General features: G+C 35.2%; 1 protein-coding gene across 2 annotated transcripts; it reads left to right on the forward strand.

Annotated features, from left to right (window-relative positions):
- The first annotated feature begins 6717 nt into the window (after positions 1-6717).
- ptpn2a (protein tyrosine phosphatase non-receptor type 2a) lies at positions 6718-17116 on the forward strand. Of its 2 annotated transcripts, XM_067401302.1 has the most exons (9): positions 6718-6992; positions 8009-8099; positions 9779-9879; positions 10186-10284; positions 12039-12176; positions 12272-12481; positions 12631-12804; positions 14161-14345; positions 15242-17113. In XM_067401302.1, exons 1-9 carry the CDS (start codon positions 6936-6938, stop codon positions 15432-15434), a joined length of 1248 nt encoding a protein of 415 aa, XP_067257403.1. In that variant the 5' UTR covers positions 6718-6935; the 3' UTR covers positions 15435-17113. The 2 variants fall into 2 exon arrangements, with proteins under 2 accessions (XP_067257403.1, XP_067257413.1); XM_067401312.1 differs by lacking the exons at positions 6718-6992; positions 8009-8099 and having other exon boundaries at positions 9842-9899; positions 15242-17116.
- Positions 17117-17635: the final 519 nt, after the last annotated feature.

Here is a 17635-nt window from a genome sequence, read left to right on the forward strand (position 1 = left end):
ACAAAAAAAAAACAAAAAAAAAAAAACAGGAAACCATGAATGTTTGGCATTTGCATTTATTTAAACAGTAAAACAGTGCGTTAAGAACATGCGCATTTTAAATATTTTATTAGTAATCGTTCCTCTTTTTGGATAAAGACAACTAGCTAGAAAAATAGTATCCAACCATGCTCTGGCACGAAGGCAGCTGTTTTAGATCATTTAAAACAGTAAATTGAACAACAACAGTACGTGAAGAATGTAAACATGAAAAGCCTTCAATCCCTTATGACAATTACATTTTGGAAGTTCAAAAAGAAAAAGAAATCATCAGAACACGCCCATCATCTGGGCAATGACAAGTATGGTAAGAAAGAGAGGAGTGAGGGACAACTGAACTGCAAGGCCGGAGTTGCAGAAGTCTTCCTCACAACACGTGGTCTTCATGGAGTATAAGGTCTTGTTGGCAAGAAACTCTACAACTGTTGTCTTGTTGCATTCCTCCATGGGAAGACAACCCATCACCTTTATATCCAGGACAGAAGCTGAAAAACCAAAGAGAAAGTTAGCCAGAGTAACAAAGGGAGTCAAGAAGATACTCCAAAAACAACACTGGCATCTCACATTTACCTGCTTTACCAATTCCCACATAACACAACTCATCATCGCTGCAGTTTGTCTTAGTAGTGTAACACAGATTCCAGAATCCAAGATCACACCGAAAACACTCAAGTGTTTGTCCTGCAAGCAAAATAAATATATAAATGGTGGATTAGTTTCTTCTTAGTTATAATGGCACAAATAGGTTTGTAGTTTGCACGTGGTAGCAAATTATGCTGTTAATATTTCCAAACTCATATTGCACATACACAAGTACTAATGATTCTTTTTAAGAAGGAAAGAGGTGTTGAAATCCATCTTTGGTTTGAACAAAATCACATAGACCAAACAAACTAGGCTGCTTCTCAAATGGAAATGGACTTACCCAAACAAAACAGAGACATCAAAATCACAGAGGCAATTACAATTTGTCCTCTCATGTTTAAGTGAGTTTTAAAAGTAGAAAAACTCATAAAAGTGAATGCAACCCCTTGAGCTGGACACAGTCTTTACAAACAAGCACTATACCAAACAGACAGCCAGTCTATCCAATTGTGTATGACTGGGGATTGTGCTGCATTATGCATGATAAGGTGTGAGGGGATAAAGGCTTTATCTTATTAGCCATTTATGAGAAGCAGCTGTTTAGCTCTTGGAGCACATGGAAAGAAACTACGTCCACGTTCACACCTTATTAATGACATTAAAGGGATAGTTCACCATAAAAATGAAAATTCTGTCATCATTTACTCACCCTCATGTGGTTCCAAATCTGTATAAATTTCTTTATGTTGAACACAAAGGAAGATATTTTAAATAATGTGTTAAACTGAACAGTTTTGGGGCACCACTGACTTATATAGTAGTTTTTTTTTTCCTGCTATGGAAGTCAATGGTGCCCATGTGGCCTAGTTACAAACTTTCATCAAAATATCTTCCTTTATGCTCATCAGAACAAAGAAGTTTATACAAGTTTGGAACTTCAGGGTGAATTTTCATTTTTGGGTGAACTATCCCTTTAAAACCTGCAAGTGACTTGTGTGAGTTGCATATCATACATCACTAACTGGCAAACTTTGTGAATCGTAATTCCAGATACACGTTTTGAATACTCAATTTCTCAATATAATTTAATACATTCTATAAATGTTCTTTACGGGACCAAAATGATCACTGTAATAAAATAGCGTATTTTCATTGATCTTTCCTTTAAGTAGTGTATCCTTTGTGAACAAATCAGGCATTGCTAATTGAACGAATCTTTAAATTGAACAAATGTTCAAACGATTAAAGTGCTATTCCGAATTCAACTGATTAGGTCGGTATTTTGAGTTTGAAAGAGGCACGGAGCAGTGAAATATAAATTTAAAAGTACAAAAGATATTATTAAACAGTTTATTTAGTTTATATTTAGTCTATATATGAGGATGGTGGAAATAAGTAGGCATTTGAAGAGAAATGTTTTAGTAAAATTTTAGTAAAATATCATGACGCTTAATTGCTTGAGTAAAGACAATCTGAATTCGGATTTTGTCATCCGACTTCCGCTAAACTGACGCGGCACATCCGGTAGCTAGATCAGTAGTTAAAAGATTGTTTATAGCGAGCTATAACTTTAGAGAAATGACAAATAACGTTAATGTAGTAAATGTTTTAAATTGGGAGCACGGGGAAAACGTTATACGTATACGACGATCAGATGGTCTCATATCGTCATTGTTTACGGCCGGGTAGACGATATGAAGAAGTGGCCAGAGGTAACCTATGGGGACTGACAGGAGTTGGAGCAGCATGTAGAGGGTGTAGGTGAAGAAGACTGGAATTATTTTAAATCTGTTTTGTTAAACAAGACAACTTTGATTTGTATTTTAGAAAATGTATAATTTAATAAGTTGTGACAAAATCAGTTAGAGTGTTTGTTGTCATTAGGAAGCTAGACATCTTTTACTGACCTTCATGTAGACTAGAGATAATGTTTCACCGTTTAATTTTCATATGCAATAAACCAAGATAATTTGAGATAATCAAGATATTTTGCAAACTTGACATGACTTATTCCATTTAAATCAGAAGACTTAATTCCTTTAAATTGTAAAAGCTCACATTATATGGTTTTATTAAAAAATACTGACAGCTAACATCTGGCCACATTGTAAAGATCAAAAAAAGAAAAAAAAACTTCACATCTGATTATATTGTAAAGGTTTATAGAAATAACAATTTACAGATAACATGTGGTCATATTGTAAAGGTTTATAAAAATATCTACATACACTATTTACACTGATTAGTTAAAGCAAAACCACAGCACAGACAAACATACCTACAAATCAACACTTAATTTCTGATGTAGAGGATAAATATGTTGCTTAGAAGGTTAAACTGGGCAAATTCTCTAAATGATCAATTTTAGGGATGAGGTTAATTTGAACTGTTGTAAGAAAGGATTTTGAAGATTTTCAGTCACATGACCCATGTACATTAGCGATGCGCCTGGTGTTGGTGGTGTCTTCTTCGGAGAGTTGCATGCGTCTCTTGGTGAATGCTGGAATGACAAGTTTCACCTTCCTTTGATATTCAACAGTGGTTTGATCTGCCTACATTGACAACATTGTATGCGAACTGAACTTAGCTGGATGATGACATCACTGTTTACTTCAGTGCTGATATAGATACATTAACTAAATTAATATCTATTGATTCTTACATTGGAATGAATCAATACTGAATTTACTTAAGATGGATACTGACACCATTTTCTTCAAGAGCTGCTGTGCAGCCAAAATTATGTACCAATTATCACTGTAAAGCTGCTTTGACACAATCTGCATTGTAAAAAGCACTATAAATAAAGGTGACTTGAATTGACACAGAGGAGATCAGTAATGGTGAAGCCTCTGTCTGCAGTTACTTCATCGCCTGGACGAAGATATTCCAGGAACCCTGAAATTGCAGTTTTGAATTTACCACAACACCAGGTTTTGAAAAACCAAACCTTTAAGCAAGATCACCCTGCAATAAATTAAGACGCAGCTCCATCAGAATCATCAGGAGCTGATCCCAAGTGTGTAGCTGGAAGCTGTTGGAGTATGTATTGGTAAGGTGTTCGGCGACTGAATGAATGGTAGTGGTTTCTCAGTAGAGTTGTGTACAATGGCGCTGGCTAAACGCATTGTTTTCTCATATCAGATGTAACGTTAGGTGGCTTCAGGTCGAGATGTGATTTTGAAGTGTAGTTGTGGTATTTGTCCCGCACCTCCTCCACTCTGATTGGATGGCTGGCTAAAAAGTGACAGTGATGAGCGCAGCGTTTTACTCAAAGTTGAACATTCTTCAACTCGAGGCGACCTGTAAAAAACGCCCAGCTCTCAGCGCTTGAGCGTGAAAAAGACGCTCAGCGCCTCGTTACGCTCCTGGCGTTTAAAAAACGCGGCGTTCCCATTGAAAACAATTGAAAAAATACGCTAGCAGCTGGAAAAAACGCTTAGGTGGACACACTGGTAAAGTCATCGCGTCACAGCAGCCGTTAGAAGCACCGGTTTCTCAGAGCCATAGAAAGAAATATAAAATCCACCCAAAAAATACAGGGTTTTTTTTGTCATGATGATTCGAGCGTTTGGAAAAAAAATTATGAGACAGTTGTTGTCAGATTTCATTGGTGATTTCAATTATGAAATTTAATCGAAAGCTTGGCAAACAGCTTTGGAGAATTTTATGTTTCCACATTCAAAGAGATAGGAGCTGCACTTGTATGCCCGAGAGGCGTTTCAAAGATGGCCGTCGAGTGAAATGACTTAAAGGGACTTTGATAATAATAGTAGTCAATGAAGGAGAAGCTAAAGAAATAATTAAAAAAGAAATAATGGCAGGAAATATGGGACATTGATAATAGTGGAAGAAAATATTATAGTATACAGAAATGTATTAATGCACAGGGTGTTAATGGAAGGAAAAGAAGGGAGGAGTCTGTTTTAACCAGACTAAGGTTTGGTTAAATAAAACACTGTTTTTGTTAGGTAAATGTAAATCAGATGAATGTATAGAATGTAAAATCACAGAAAATGCAGAACATATACTGTTATATTGTAGGAAATATAGGGAAGAGAGGAATAGATTAAAGCAAAAGATAATTCAGATTGGAAGGAAATAGAACCTTGAAGGTGTTTTGGGAACAACAGGAGAAGGGGTAAAAAAAACACAGGATGCTGTTGTGGAATATATGAAGGATACAGGGTTGTAGGATATAGATAGAATTCCTTTTTTTTTTTTTAGTAGATGTAAAGTAGATTCAAATCCATGCTACATACTCCGATACAGTAGGTGGCGGTATGCACCTGATAAGTCATGGTTGAAATCTGCCATAAAACTAAGAAGAAGTAGTAGTCAATGAACAATAAACTGGGTTAAAGGTGCTAAAGAGGATCTTTTCGTCAACTGAGAAACCAAAGACTGTTACTGAGTTTTTGAAATGAGCGCATGCGTGAGAACAACCCCCCCTTAGGTAGTGATGGGCAGATCGAGGCTTTATGAAACACTGAAGCAGCTGAATCAAATGTGCCGTAATGATTCGAGGCTTCGAAACAATCTGACACCCGTCTCCACGGTGACCCCTAGTGGTCAGAGCAGTGCAAATGCAACAAAACTCAGGCCAAACATGCATTAAAAATACACTTTAACAAATGTATTGCAAAAGTTTTATTTAAAGTAAATCAATTAAATGGAATTAACTAATCATCTAATAAGATTAAATATAGAGTGTATAGTGTATAATTTGTGTTCTTTTATCAATTTTAAAGGCTTGTTTCTCTGTTCAAGCTAAACAGGCCAATAAGAGATTAATAACTACCATTATTCATTTTAATTATTCTAATGTATAATTAAAACATGTACAACTGTATAAAACTGATCGGAGATCAGGTAAAACCATAGGGTAAAGCCCTAGACACTTGTTCAATAGTTCTCAGTGAATCTGCATGATTCATGGGCTCACTTTATCATCGCCCTCTGTTGGTGAACCATTGAAATTTCGAACTGTTTCGAAACAGTGATGACGTGATGAAGCCCTGAAGCCTCGTTTACTAAAATCACGTGACTTTGGCAGTTTGATACACGCTCCGAATCACTGATTCGAAACAAAAAGATTCATGAAGCTTCGGAGCTTCATGAAGCAGTGTTTCGAAATCGGCCATCACTACCCTTAGGTAACGCCTCCCAAAACTCGTGCACGAGTATTGGAACACGAGTGTTTACCACCGGCATTCGCTGTGTCGTGTTATTCATTATGTCGGACTCACCGCAGGTAACTCATAATCTGCAGTTGTTACTCCTGTCTCCTGACAAAAACATTGCATGCGGCGCCTGTGGAGTGTGGAAAGTTACTGGAGCGTGCAATCGCGCACGTCTCTCACAAGGAACTTCATGGCAGTGATTGACAAGCCAGAGGGCCAATCTTTTACGCGATGATCGCATAAACGATTGGCTGATGTTTTTAAGGCCCTACCTCGTGCACAGATGATGTATATTAATATTATTCCTTTCAGTGCACCTAATAAATAGTCTTTTAACAAGTTAGTAAAGACAGTTTCAAGTAATATTGCAAAAATGTATAAAACAAAACATCCTCTTTAGCACCTTTAAGAGAATGTATTTTAACAAAAAAATCATACATACTTCACCTTTAAGAATAAGCAACAGTAATAGTGATGCTTGCATTAGCAAATATCACAAATTACAATGTAACACTTATTGGCATTAGAGTGTCAATGACAAAAAGAGTATCACAACACTATTGATTCAGCCTCAACTCTAGTATCTTAAACTAATCAATTCACTACAAACAATATGTGTCTCATGAGAGAAGTAGCTAACATGTAATTTTCATGATATAGTTATGTATGTCATGGACTCAGTAGAACATGAATAAGATAATAAAATAGATGATAAAACTCTTTGGTAGTAGTACGCGGTTCCGAATCCAGCACGACTTGTCGCCATCGCGACATAAACTACAGAAGAGTGAAAGAATCATAGTGAAGCGATTCAAAAGATTCGAGTCACTGGAATGAATCTCCACTAGCTGAGCTGTTGAAGAAATCAAGGCAGCCATGTCGCCTCTTGCAGACAGAGGGCGCCGTTTCTCGCTCTCCTCTCTAGTACTGGCACACGGAAGTAGCCGATGGGGGTGCTGAAAGTGCTGGTAATTTTATCCTCTTTGATGAGGGTTAACATCGTACTGCACCGTTCCTCTTGCCGTTTTCAGGGGATCATGACAATTTCTAACAATGGAATAGTGACCCCTCGTTCGATCTCAGACGACATTTGATTGAACCATTTTCCGTTTGAATAACCCCGAAAAAATGGACCAGGAGTTTGAGAACATCGATTCATCTGGACAGTGGCAAAACCTTTATAATGTAAGTGATAGTTTTATTTTGATACATTTTATTTAGGTTTAATATGTGTCGCTGTTAAGATGAACGTTTGGGACACCAGCTGTATTTTGCCCTGGTAGATTTGAAATGTTTATCTAATAGTCCTAGACAAGTACTCGGCCCGTGAGAACGACTGAGTAATTCAGCTTTGCGTTACCGCGCATGCGCGCAATACCGAGAAATACGGTCCACATTAACTTGCTGCCTGCTGCTAGATCTGAAATAATCTTCTACTGTGAATCATTTCAGCTCGGATAACCCGTACGTCAGTGTTTTATGGTTTTACAACAATATTGAATTATATTTGTTAGCATTTGTTTCATTCTTGTCTAACAAAATTAAATAGTCAGCGTATTATTACATCAAACCATACAGCGATTTGCCATATATCAAAATAACTTGGCTGGCAGCAATGTGAAGTGCATGAGTGGTCATGTCACAGTGCGGTGCATTAGAGCAGCTCACTTGGTGCTTCCTGTGAACACGTGGGCTGTGTCTCAACACCTAGTGAGCTGTTTACCTAGACAGCATTTTAAGACATCACTGATTCGTGATGGTTTTTTTGGGAACCATAGGAGTTCCCAGTCCTAGCATCCTTAATGCCATCTATTTTTTTTATTTTTTGCCACATTTTAAACCCGTGCGTGCGTCTGTAATGCCTAAAATGCTGTCAAGTTAGGGAGCTCACGAGGTTTTGAAACACAACCATGCACTGATATGTTTCTGAGAACTGACGAGCACTTCCCAAGAACTGAAGAACCGAAGCTGTCAGTTCTCTATAACTCAGCCAGATAGTCATGCCCAACCCCCCTTATTTGACTGGATATATTATCGTTTTATGTTCCTTTTTTATATTTTAATTACGCTCCCCCCTCCTTTTGCCATTTGTTAGAATAATTTTAATTATTTATTTTAGTTTATTTATATATATATATATATTTAGGGATGGCTCTAAGGGTTTTCACACTGATGTTTGTTATTTTGTAATCTCTTTCTAGGAAATCCGTAACCAGTCCCAGGAGTGTGCCTGCAAAGTGGCAAAGTTCCCAGAAAATCACAATAGGAATAGATATAGAGACGTCAGTCCCTGTAAGTGTCTTTCATGTAAACCTTTTTAATAATGTTTCACTTATTTTGTAACCTTGCCCTTAAATGGATAGTTCAGCAAAAAATGTTATCATTTACTCAGCATCATGTTGCTGTATGTTAACTACAAAAGAGGATGTTAATCAGAATAATAAGCTTTCATTGTATGGAGAAAAAAAAAATTCAGTGAAAGTGAATGGTGACCTTTTATATTGGATATTCCATAGAGGAAAGACTATAGATTTTAATGACATGAGAGTTGGGATGCACGATTAAGACAAAAATCATTAATTGTCGATTATTCCCTTGAAGTTGTAATTGCGATTTATTAATTACGATTATCACAATTTACATTGAATGATGTTTTGAGTAGCTTTATACCATTGTTTGAAGCAACTGCAAGCAACTGCCTGTCAGCTGCGTCATACCTGCATTACCCTCGGTTTCCAGTTTTATTTTGTAGAAACCATGGAAACAACAAAGACGCTTTAATATTTACATGTTTTAATAGGCAAGAACAACTGTTTGGTTATGTTTATAGACAGAAAACTGATTATTATTATTATAGCTCAACACATTTAGTCTTATTGTTTAAATCTAATTTTCTTGATTTTTTGCGAGTACCGTGCTTTACCATGCCTCAGAGAAAAACGCTATTTTGTGAAGTAGCTAACATAGCATAATCAGATGCAGCTTTATTTTAGTAAGAGTAATACAGCATTTTCTCATACAATATGTTTTAAAATTAATTGCATGCCATTTATCAACACAAGCCATCCAGCATTTAATATGATATTCTTAAATCGATCAGCTTACTGAATTGTGCAACAAGTGTCTCACAGCAGCCGCCGAGCGAACACACAGAGTAACGTTATAACATCATTTTCAACACACTCAAATGTATCTAATAATAAACAGAGCTGTGTTACCTCATACTCATGACCGGAAAAGCGGAAGCAGCGCCGGCGACTGTGACATAATTCTGCTGCTCGTGAGGCGTGTGTTGCGCAATCGCTCCAGCGGCCTCGTTCAGCTCCCACAACACTCGGTCCTGCTCTTCTTCATACTACTGTAACGTTAATAATCACATCCATGAACATGATTTCTGACCGAGTCCTATCCCGATTCTTTTCCCCTGGCTGTGAGGTGAAGACCACATGTCCCAAGATTCCGCGCTCAAACTTGCCGTCATCAACCTATACCTTTGTGTTGAATAGGCCTCTAGCGACCTCTAGCAGACATAAATCTTACATATTGCTCCTTTAATTAAAAAAAAAGTAAAAATATGCATGGTATTATAATGTTATACTGAAACTAAAATTAAAACAAAGGAAAAAACCTCAAGATAACCTGTAAAAAAAAAAAGAAAAAAGTATCTTAAGCACACAGAATAATGTAAGTGGACTTTTTTTTTTTTTTTGTAATTGCACCTTTGAACGATTACATAATTGTGGCACCCGTAATTATTATCACGATTAGAAATTCAATTAATTGTTCAATCCTAACATGAGAGCGAGTAAATTATATCAGAATTATCATTTTTTGGAGAATCTCTTTTTTAATTATTTAAAAAGTTATTAAAATAAAAGCTTTTTGCCGTAAGCTTACGTTGAATTTCACACAAATGTATGCTAACAGGTTTGTTTCGACTCTGGCTTAATAACATGCATTTTTTTGTTAAGATGATCACAGTCGGGTGAGATTAGAAAATTCAGAAAATGACTACATAAATGCAAGCCTAATTACCGTGGATGAGGCCCAGAGAAGGTACATATTGACACAGGTATGACAGTAATGGAAAAAGTAAGTCTACTGTTTGCATTTTGCTAACTTACACTGATGTCTCATGTGACCTAAATACACATTTACATGTGGTTGTTTTTAACAAACAAGTCTGATTTAGTCATTCCCCTGTTTTTATTGAATTTCTAATGTTTAGCATCATGAATCCTACCTTTTTTAACAGCTTTTACAGCCTTTTGTAGAACAAGGAATGGCTCAGATTGTTTACATTTCGTTTGCATTGGCCAGCTTGTTGAATTTGTTTACATATTCAGTAATGTAATTGCAGTTGTTTCTGTTTCTGCAGGGTCCCCTGAGGAACACTTGTGGTCACTTCTGGCTAATGATTTGGGAACAACGTTCCAAGGCAATTATTATGCTTAACAGAGTTATAGAAAAAGGCTCGGTGAGTGAACACATCTGACGTTTGTTATTTCCCTTGCTTTTTTATAGACATGTGCCAGTAAATGGTAATGTTATATATCAGTAACACTTTACAATAAGGTTCATTAGTTAAACATGAGTTAATGTATTAACTAACATGAACTAACCATGAGCAATACATTTGTTACTGTATTTACTAATCTTCGTTAACATTAGTTAATGAAAATACAGTTGTTCATTGTTCATGTTAGTTCAGAGTGCATTAAAGGATTAGTTCACTTTCAAATGAAAATTTCTTGATAATTTACTCACCCCCATGTTATCCAAAATGTTCATGTCTTTCTTTCTTCAGTTGGAAAGAAATTAAGGTTTTTGATGAAAACATTCCATGATTTTTCTCCATATAGTGGACTTCAATGGCCATCAAACGGTTGAAGGTCAAAATTACAGTTTCATTGCAGCTTCAAAACGTTCTACACGATCCCAGACGAGGAATAAGGGTCTTATCTAGAGAAACCATCGCTCATTTTCAAAAAAAATAAAATAAAATTAATTTTATACATTTTAACCATAAATGCTCATCTTGAACTAGCTCTCTTCTTATTCTCTATTTGAATTCCAGCAGTGTAGACACTACTAAGTGTATTACTGCCCTCCACAGGTCAAAGTTTGAACTAAATTGTCACATTCAATATGCTAGTGCAAGTATATAACAATTAGTTCAAACTTTGACCTGTGGAGGGCAGTAATACACTTAGCAGTGTCTACACTGCTGGAATTCAAATAGAGAAGAAGAGAGCTCCTAGATCCTATAGGATCCTATAAGAAGAAGATCCTATAACTACTGTTAACTAATGAACCTTATTGCAAAGTGTTACAAATATATTAAATAATAAACATGCACAATATTGTTATACAATATTGTCATGCACAGTATTGTTGTGGGCACATCAAAATACTGTGAATAATTCCTTATTACAAATAATTTAGAGTTTAAGGATGAATTATAAGGGTCCATTTACACGCCGCTGTTTTAAACAAAAAAAAATGGAAAACTTGTGTTATGTGTTTTAGGCATTCATTTACACAACAACAGCATTTTGGGGACTTAAAAATGCAAACTTTTGAATATGGGTTTCAAAGTGCAAGTTTATTAAAATTATGCAGTTATCGTCTCTGTGTGAACTACAAAAAATTGAGAACCTTTGAAAACGGTGACGTCATGGCCATGTGTATTATGTGTTTAGTTCATAGGCCTATTGTTTTTCTTTACAAAGTGACATCAACTACTGGCTTGGCAGCATAATACATAGTTTTGACAACATTGTCGTCTGTACGTGAAAAACGCAAAGGAATAACTTTTCCATTTTTAGTACACAATTTTCATGTAAACGTACCCTAAGAATATTTCTGAGAGATCATGTGACACTGTAGACTGAAGTAATGATGCTGAAAATTCAGCTTGGACATCACAGAAATAAATTACATATTAAAATAGAAAGCAGATCTTTTAAATTATAATATTTCACAATATTACTGTTTTTACTGTATTTTTGACCAAATAAATGCTGACCTCAAACTTTTGAACAGTAGACTAAATTTTACCCATTGTTATTTTAAATAATTGTCATGAAATCTGGTAGTATGTTGATAAATAGTAATGGATTCAACACATAAGCAGATGTGGATTTGCTTGCTTAGTGGAAAAAAAACAAAAACAAATTTTTAACAGTGGTAAATAATTTTGACATGAAAGTTTTTGTTCACGCTGAACAGGAAAAGTGTGCGCAGTACTGGCCATCAAAGGAGGAGCGAGACATGGACTTCAGTGACACTGGGTTTATGGTGACTCTGGTGTCTGAGGATGTCGAACCCAACTACACAATAAGACTATTAGAACTTCAAAATGACAAGGTGTGAATGCAATGTCAAATGATCACATCTTTGAACGCTTCTCTAAACAAGACATGAAAAATAAAGGTTGTTTTAATATTGTCCCATCTGTTTAGACAGGAGAAACCAGAGAGATCTACCATTTTCATTACACAACGTGGCCTGATTTTGGTGTACCAGAGTCCCCAGCATCATTCCTCAACTTCCTTTTCAAAGTTCGAGAGTCTGGCTCTTTGGGGCCAGAGAACGGACCTGCGGTGGTTCACTGCAGTGCAGGAATAGGGCGGTCTGGGACCTTCTCATTGGTTGACACCTGCCTTGTCTTGGTGAGACTGCAGTTTCAAAATAGTTAATGATTCCTAAGGTTTCACAGCACATTATTCACTACATTGTAATCATTTCTCAAGCTGTTATCAGGTATAATATATGGCGTGTACTGTGGAACTGACTTTTAAATGTCCTTTTCTATTTGTAGATGGACACGAGGAAAGACCCTTTGTCTGTAGACATACAAAAGGTTTTGTTAGATATGAGAGAGTATCGAATGGGTCTTATCCAAACCCCAGATCAGCTTCGTTTTTCATACATGGCAGTCATAGAGGGAGCAAAGAGCATCCTGAGAGAGTCTACTCTACAAGTATCAAACATGGTGCGATTTTTCATTATTACATTTGATTTATTTATCTTTATTTACAGTTCTGCTCATAGGTTTACATACCCCTTGCAGAATATGCATTAAGGTTGTACTTATTTTGTCAATGGGGAAGCATGTAAAGCTTCTAAAGCATCTCATGCAGCTTCTAAAGGGCAGTGCTAAATGGGAAAATGTACAACCCACGGCTCTTAATGCATCGTGTTGCCATCACCTTTACCTAATGGTTGTCTATGAGTCCCTCAGTTATCCTCAGTGTGAGAAGATAGATCTCAAAATCATACAGGCACTGTTGAAAAAGGTTTGAATATGCTGAAGATGCTAGAAAATCAAAGAATGTGAGGAACCTGGAGGATTTTTCTGAAAAACAGTGCAAAGCAAGGGTCTCATAAACAACTCTCACAAAATATAGACACAGTCGTTGATCATCCAGGTAACAGTTCAGAGTATTAAGATTCAAGGGTGAATGTGAACTTTTGTAATGGTTCATTTGTGTAAATTCAGGTATTATTTTGTCTTGTGGGGACTATATGTCAAAATCTGTTATGTGAAACGGCTTATTCTGGACAGTACTAAATAAAATAATATGCATAGTTTATGATCCTTCTTATTTTGTTAATATTATTAACATCTTGCATATTCTGCAAGGTGTATGTAAACTTAAAGTATGAGCAGAACTGTATCATTTGCATTGTTATATTTTATGTTATATTATATTCCTAAAAAATACACTAGCATTCAAAAGTTTGGGGGCAGCAAGTTTTTGTTTTTATTTTAATTTATTTTTTTTAATTATATTCATACCTTCATTCAGCAAGGATGCATTAAATTGATCAAAACTGAGTGGTAATTACATTTATAATGAAAGATTTCTCTTTCCAGTAAACGCTGTTCTTTTGAAATTTGTATCACAGTGTTCTCAGAAATATTAATAGCACAACTATTTTCATCATTTACAATAATAGGAAATGTTTCTTGAGCACCAAGTCAGCATAACAGAATGATTTCTGAAGGATCATGTGAGGTACACTGAAGAAGCTGAAAATTCAGCTATTTCAATTGTAATAATATTTTTGAGTTTGCAACTGTTTTTACTGTATTTTTAATCAAACAAATACAGCCTTGGTAAGCATAAGAGACTTCTTTCAAAAATATGAAAAACCCCAAACTTTTATAATGGAAGTAACTTTTGCCTTTTTTGCATTACTAGTTCATTTCAAATGGTCTTGCCGTGTGACTTATAATTAGAAAATTAAATATAACGTGTCACACCACGGGACACGTCAGCTTTCCAGAAGTATTTCATGTAATGTGTTTGTATCTCTAACTCTAAACCTGTTTTACGGAAAGCAGAAGCAGCCTAAAGAATGTCAGGAACCAGAAGCTTATTTGGTTTCATCTTCTCAAAGCCCCATGTGGAGTTCAGAGAAACACAACGGACAGTCTGACTCTTGTACAGAACCACAAGATCCAGGAAGAGAACGAGACAGGATAGAGTCACCAAAGGAAGAGCGTCTTACAGAGTCAAAAACATTAGGGTAAGAGAAAGGGGGGAAAAGTAACATTTTATCTAGTGAACAGATGGCCGAGTTGTTCTAGTCTAGTTCTATCGAACGTGATTGTAACAACACTGTTAGACTGAATTACAAAGTTGCTTAAGAGCTATATGTACATATATGTAGCTATATGTATAAAAAATTATTCAGACATTTTTGATAATTTTGATATATTTTTACTAGTGGGTTCAGGACACTATAGTTCATTTATGTAAGTGAGGATAGCAAAATAAAGTAAACTGTGACATATTATACCCAAAAATTCTTCATACAGTGGACTACCAGTAAAATTGATAAAAATTTGGAACCAAAAATTATTCAGACACTTTGACCTGACCATGTTTTGCTTAAGTGTTATCTGACATAATTAAGATATTTTTTTTTTCTGACAGTTTAACTCTGAGATCTTGTCATATTTTATTACCATTTTTTTTTAAACAATAGTGAATAAACTATTAATGAATGAAATGTTCAAGGTACATTTTGGTTTGACTGTACATTGCTGCTCAAAAGTTTGGGGCCAGATTTTTTTAATTAATACTTTTAATCAGCAAGGATGCATTAAATTGATCAAAAGTGACTGTAAAGACTTTTTTATTTTTTCAAAAGATATATATATATATATATATATATATATATATATATATATATATATATATATATATATATATATATATATATATATATATATATATATATATAATTCAAATATATATATATATATATATATATATATATATAATTCAAATATATATTTGAAAAAAAGACATGCATTTAATGATATAGTCCAGCTCATACAGTAACATTGCTCTGTTTTTTTTTTTTTTACTTATTAAAAAATATGAAGTAATTAACCTTGTGTGTTTTGTTTCTTCCAGCGTACGCAAGCGGAACCGTGAGGAGCGAATAGCCAGCACAGCACAGAAGGTGCAGCAGATGAAGCTGAAACTGAGCGATTCGGAGAAAAAGAAAGAGAACTGGCAGTTCTGGAGACCAATTCTCCTAAATGTCGGTGCTGGTGCCGCCGTAGCACTAGGACTGTGCATGTGCTGGGCCTTTCTGTCCCAGTAATGCCATTTTATCCAACAGATTCCTCTTTTTGACTTTTATTTTGCCCAGGGACCCAAATTATGGTACTCATATTAGTAGGTGCTTGGATGTTTTTAGATAAGGGACAACATGTAGAATGATCGTGTTTACAAGCATTCAATCCGGGACGTTCTACATGATTTATTGAATGTTTGTGTCGTGGTTATTACAGTGTAACGAATGATGCAGTTACATTGTAACTGCTATTGTGATTCCATCATGGTAAGTTCTCGAGGCCTAGCAACTTTCACTGTACAGTATTGTGTCTCAGTTCATCTGTGGAGCAATGTTAAATGGTATGGAAGCTTGTTTCTGCCAAGGAATAAAAAAGAAAAAAGATAGTTGTGAGTTTATTGCACAATTCTGACTGTTTTTTTCTCTCAGAGTTGCCAGTTTATTTCTTGCAGTTCTGACTTTATTCCTCAGAATTGACTATTTCTAAAATTGCAACTTTAAATTTCACAGTTCTGACTATTGTGAGTTTATATCTTATTTCTGAGAAAAAAGGGCAGTATGCTGGATTTAATCTTTATCAGAATTGTGACTATTTCTTAAAATTGATCACATTTCTGGCTTTTTCAGAATTGTCAGTTTTAAAGTCAATTGTGAGAAAAAAAAGTCTGAATTGCAGCTTTATTTCTCAGAATTGCTACTTTAAATCTCGCAATTCTGACTTTATAGCTCACTATTTTTATGAAAAGATAAAATTTTGCAACTGCCAGGAAAAAGTCATTTGCCAGACATAAACTTGCAATTGCAAGTTCTAAAGTCAGAATTGCGGGACATAAAAGTCGCAATTACCTTTTTCATTTTTTTATTCCCTGCCAGAAACAAGCTTCCATAAAATAGACCCCCACCGGTCCAACTGAGTCAGTTTATTAAATGCTTCTGTCTTCAAGTTTCCACATGGATATTCATAGGGTGACTCATTTGTTTCAGTAGGTCAAAGCCCAGTGAGTTTCCGTACATGCACATCTCAGGATCTTCTAGTAATAAACTGACTGTAGATTCAGCCAAATGTAATAAGTGGTCTGGTTTCCACTTTCAAAATGTACATAGTAAACTCTTTACTAAAGAAGAAATATTGCTGTTTATTTGTCTCAGGCATGCTTCTCTCATATGATCGATGGACATGGGGAGAAAAACTGATGTATGAGTGCAAATAAATGCAGTTTGTGATAGATTTCACATGATGCATGTTTACAGATGGCTACATCAGTGCAGTGTCAGACCTATTATATTTCATTTTTAGGCGATGGATGCTAAACTAAGCCTGTAGCAAATTATTTTTTGCCTCCAAGGATCAAAGTTTGATTTCAGTTCCCATTACCTCACACTGTTCATTGTGGGTTTAATGCCAATTACTTAGCAGAATCAATAGGAGTCAAATTAGATGTCTCTTCCTGCCATGTTTCCAGGAATTGATCCAATATTTCCAGAAGTGGCTAATGGTGGAGTGGTAATTTCATTCCATCTAGCCAAGTGACCAACCGGGAAAGACTGATCCTTTTTCCTCTCAGCAGACTCTTGTCACAAGTACGGGAACATGTCTTGTTGGAGCCAAGGGATGACCTTTTAGAAGCTAATAACAATTGTTTTTAAGATAAAGGAAAATAGTTCCAAATATTGCTGTGCAATTGTAATTGGGTACAATTCATTGAATTCTTTTTTTTTTTTTTTACCTATGGTTTGTAGCCATAACCTGGAAAAAAATATATTTTAGCAGCAATAAGTCAAATGCAGGGAGAAAAATACAGAGCATTATTTAACTCTTCAGAGAATGTAAGATAGAGAATAAAAAAATAATAGTACAGAAATATGACTGTTAATATATATATATTTTTTTATCGATTTCATAAGTTTTTCAGTTTAAAAGCGTTTCAAATTACATCTTAATTTCAGCGTTACATATATGAGTTGATTGAGTTAATCTTGACATTTATAATAATTAAGATTAATGACATAATTTTGTTTTTCTGAGAATTTTATTTAATAAAATAAAATATTGTACAGTTCTAAATTTAAAACATTTTCTATTTTTTCTGTCATGTTACAGTCAATCCAGAAGACTGAAAATGCAGTCGAAAACTATTATAGTTTTTATTATTATTAATATTGTTAATATTTGAATAAATATTAAGTTAATATTGAATAAATATTAACATTATACACTTTCGTTCAAA

This window comes from Chanodichthys erythropterus, chromosome 2 (genome assembly GCF_024489055.1).
Source record: "Chanodichthys erythropterus isolate Z2021 chromosome 2, ASM2448905v1, whole genome shotgun sequence".
Taxonomy (NCBI): domain Eukaryota; kingdom Metazoa; phylum Chordata; class Actinopteri; order Cypriniformes; family Xenocyprididae; genus Chanodichthys; species Chanodichthys erythropterus.

What these genes read in the sequence shown, in the direction of transcription:
- ptpn2a (XM_067401302.1), top strand. Translation starts at nt 6,936, where the DNA reads ATGGACCAGGAGTTTGAGAACATCGATTCATCTGGACAGTGGCAAAAC. An exon ending in AGTGGCAAAACCTTTATAAT is followed by an intron (nt 6,993 to 8,008) that starts GTAAGTGATAGT and finishes ATCTCTTTCTAG; the next exon opens with GAAATCCGTAACCAGTCCCA. An exon ending in ACAGAGTCAAAAACATTAGG is followed by an intron (nt 14,346 to 15,241) that starts GTAAGAGAAAGG and finishes TGTTTCTTCCAG; the next exon opens with CGTACGCAAGCGGAACCGTG.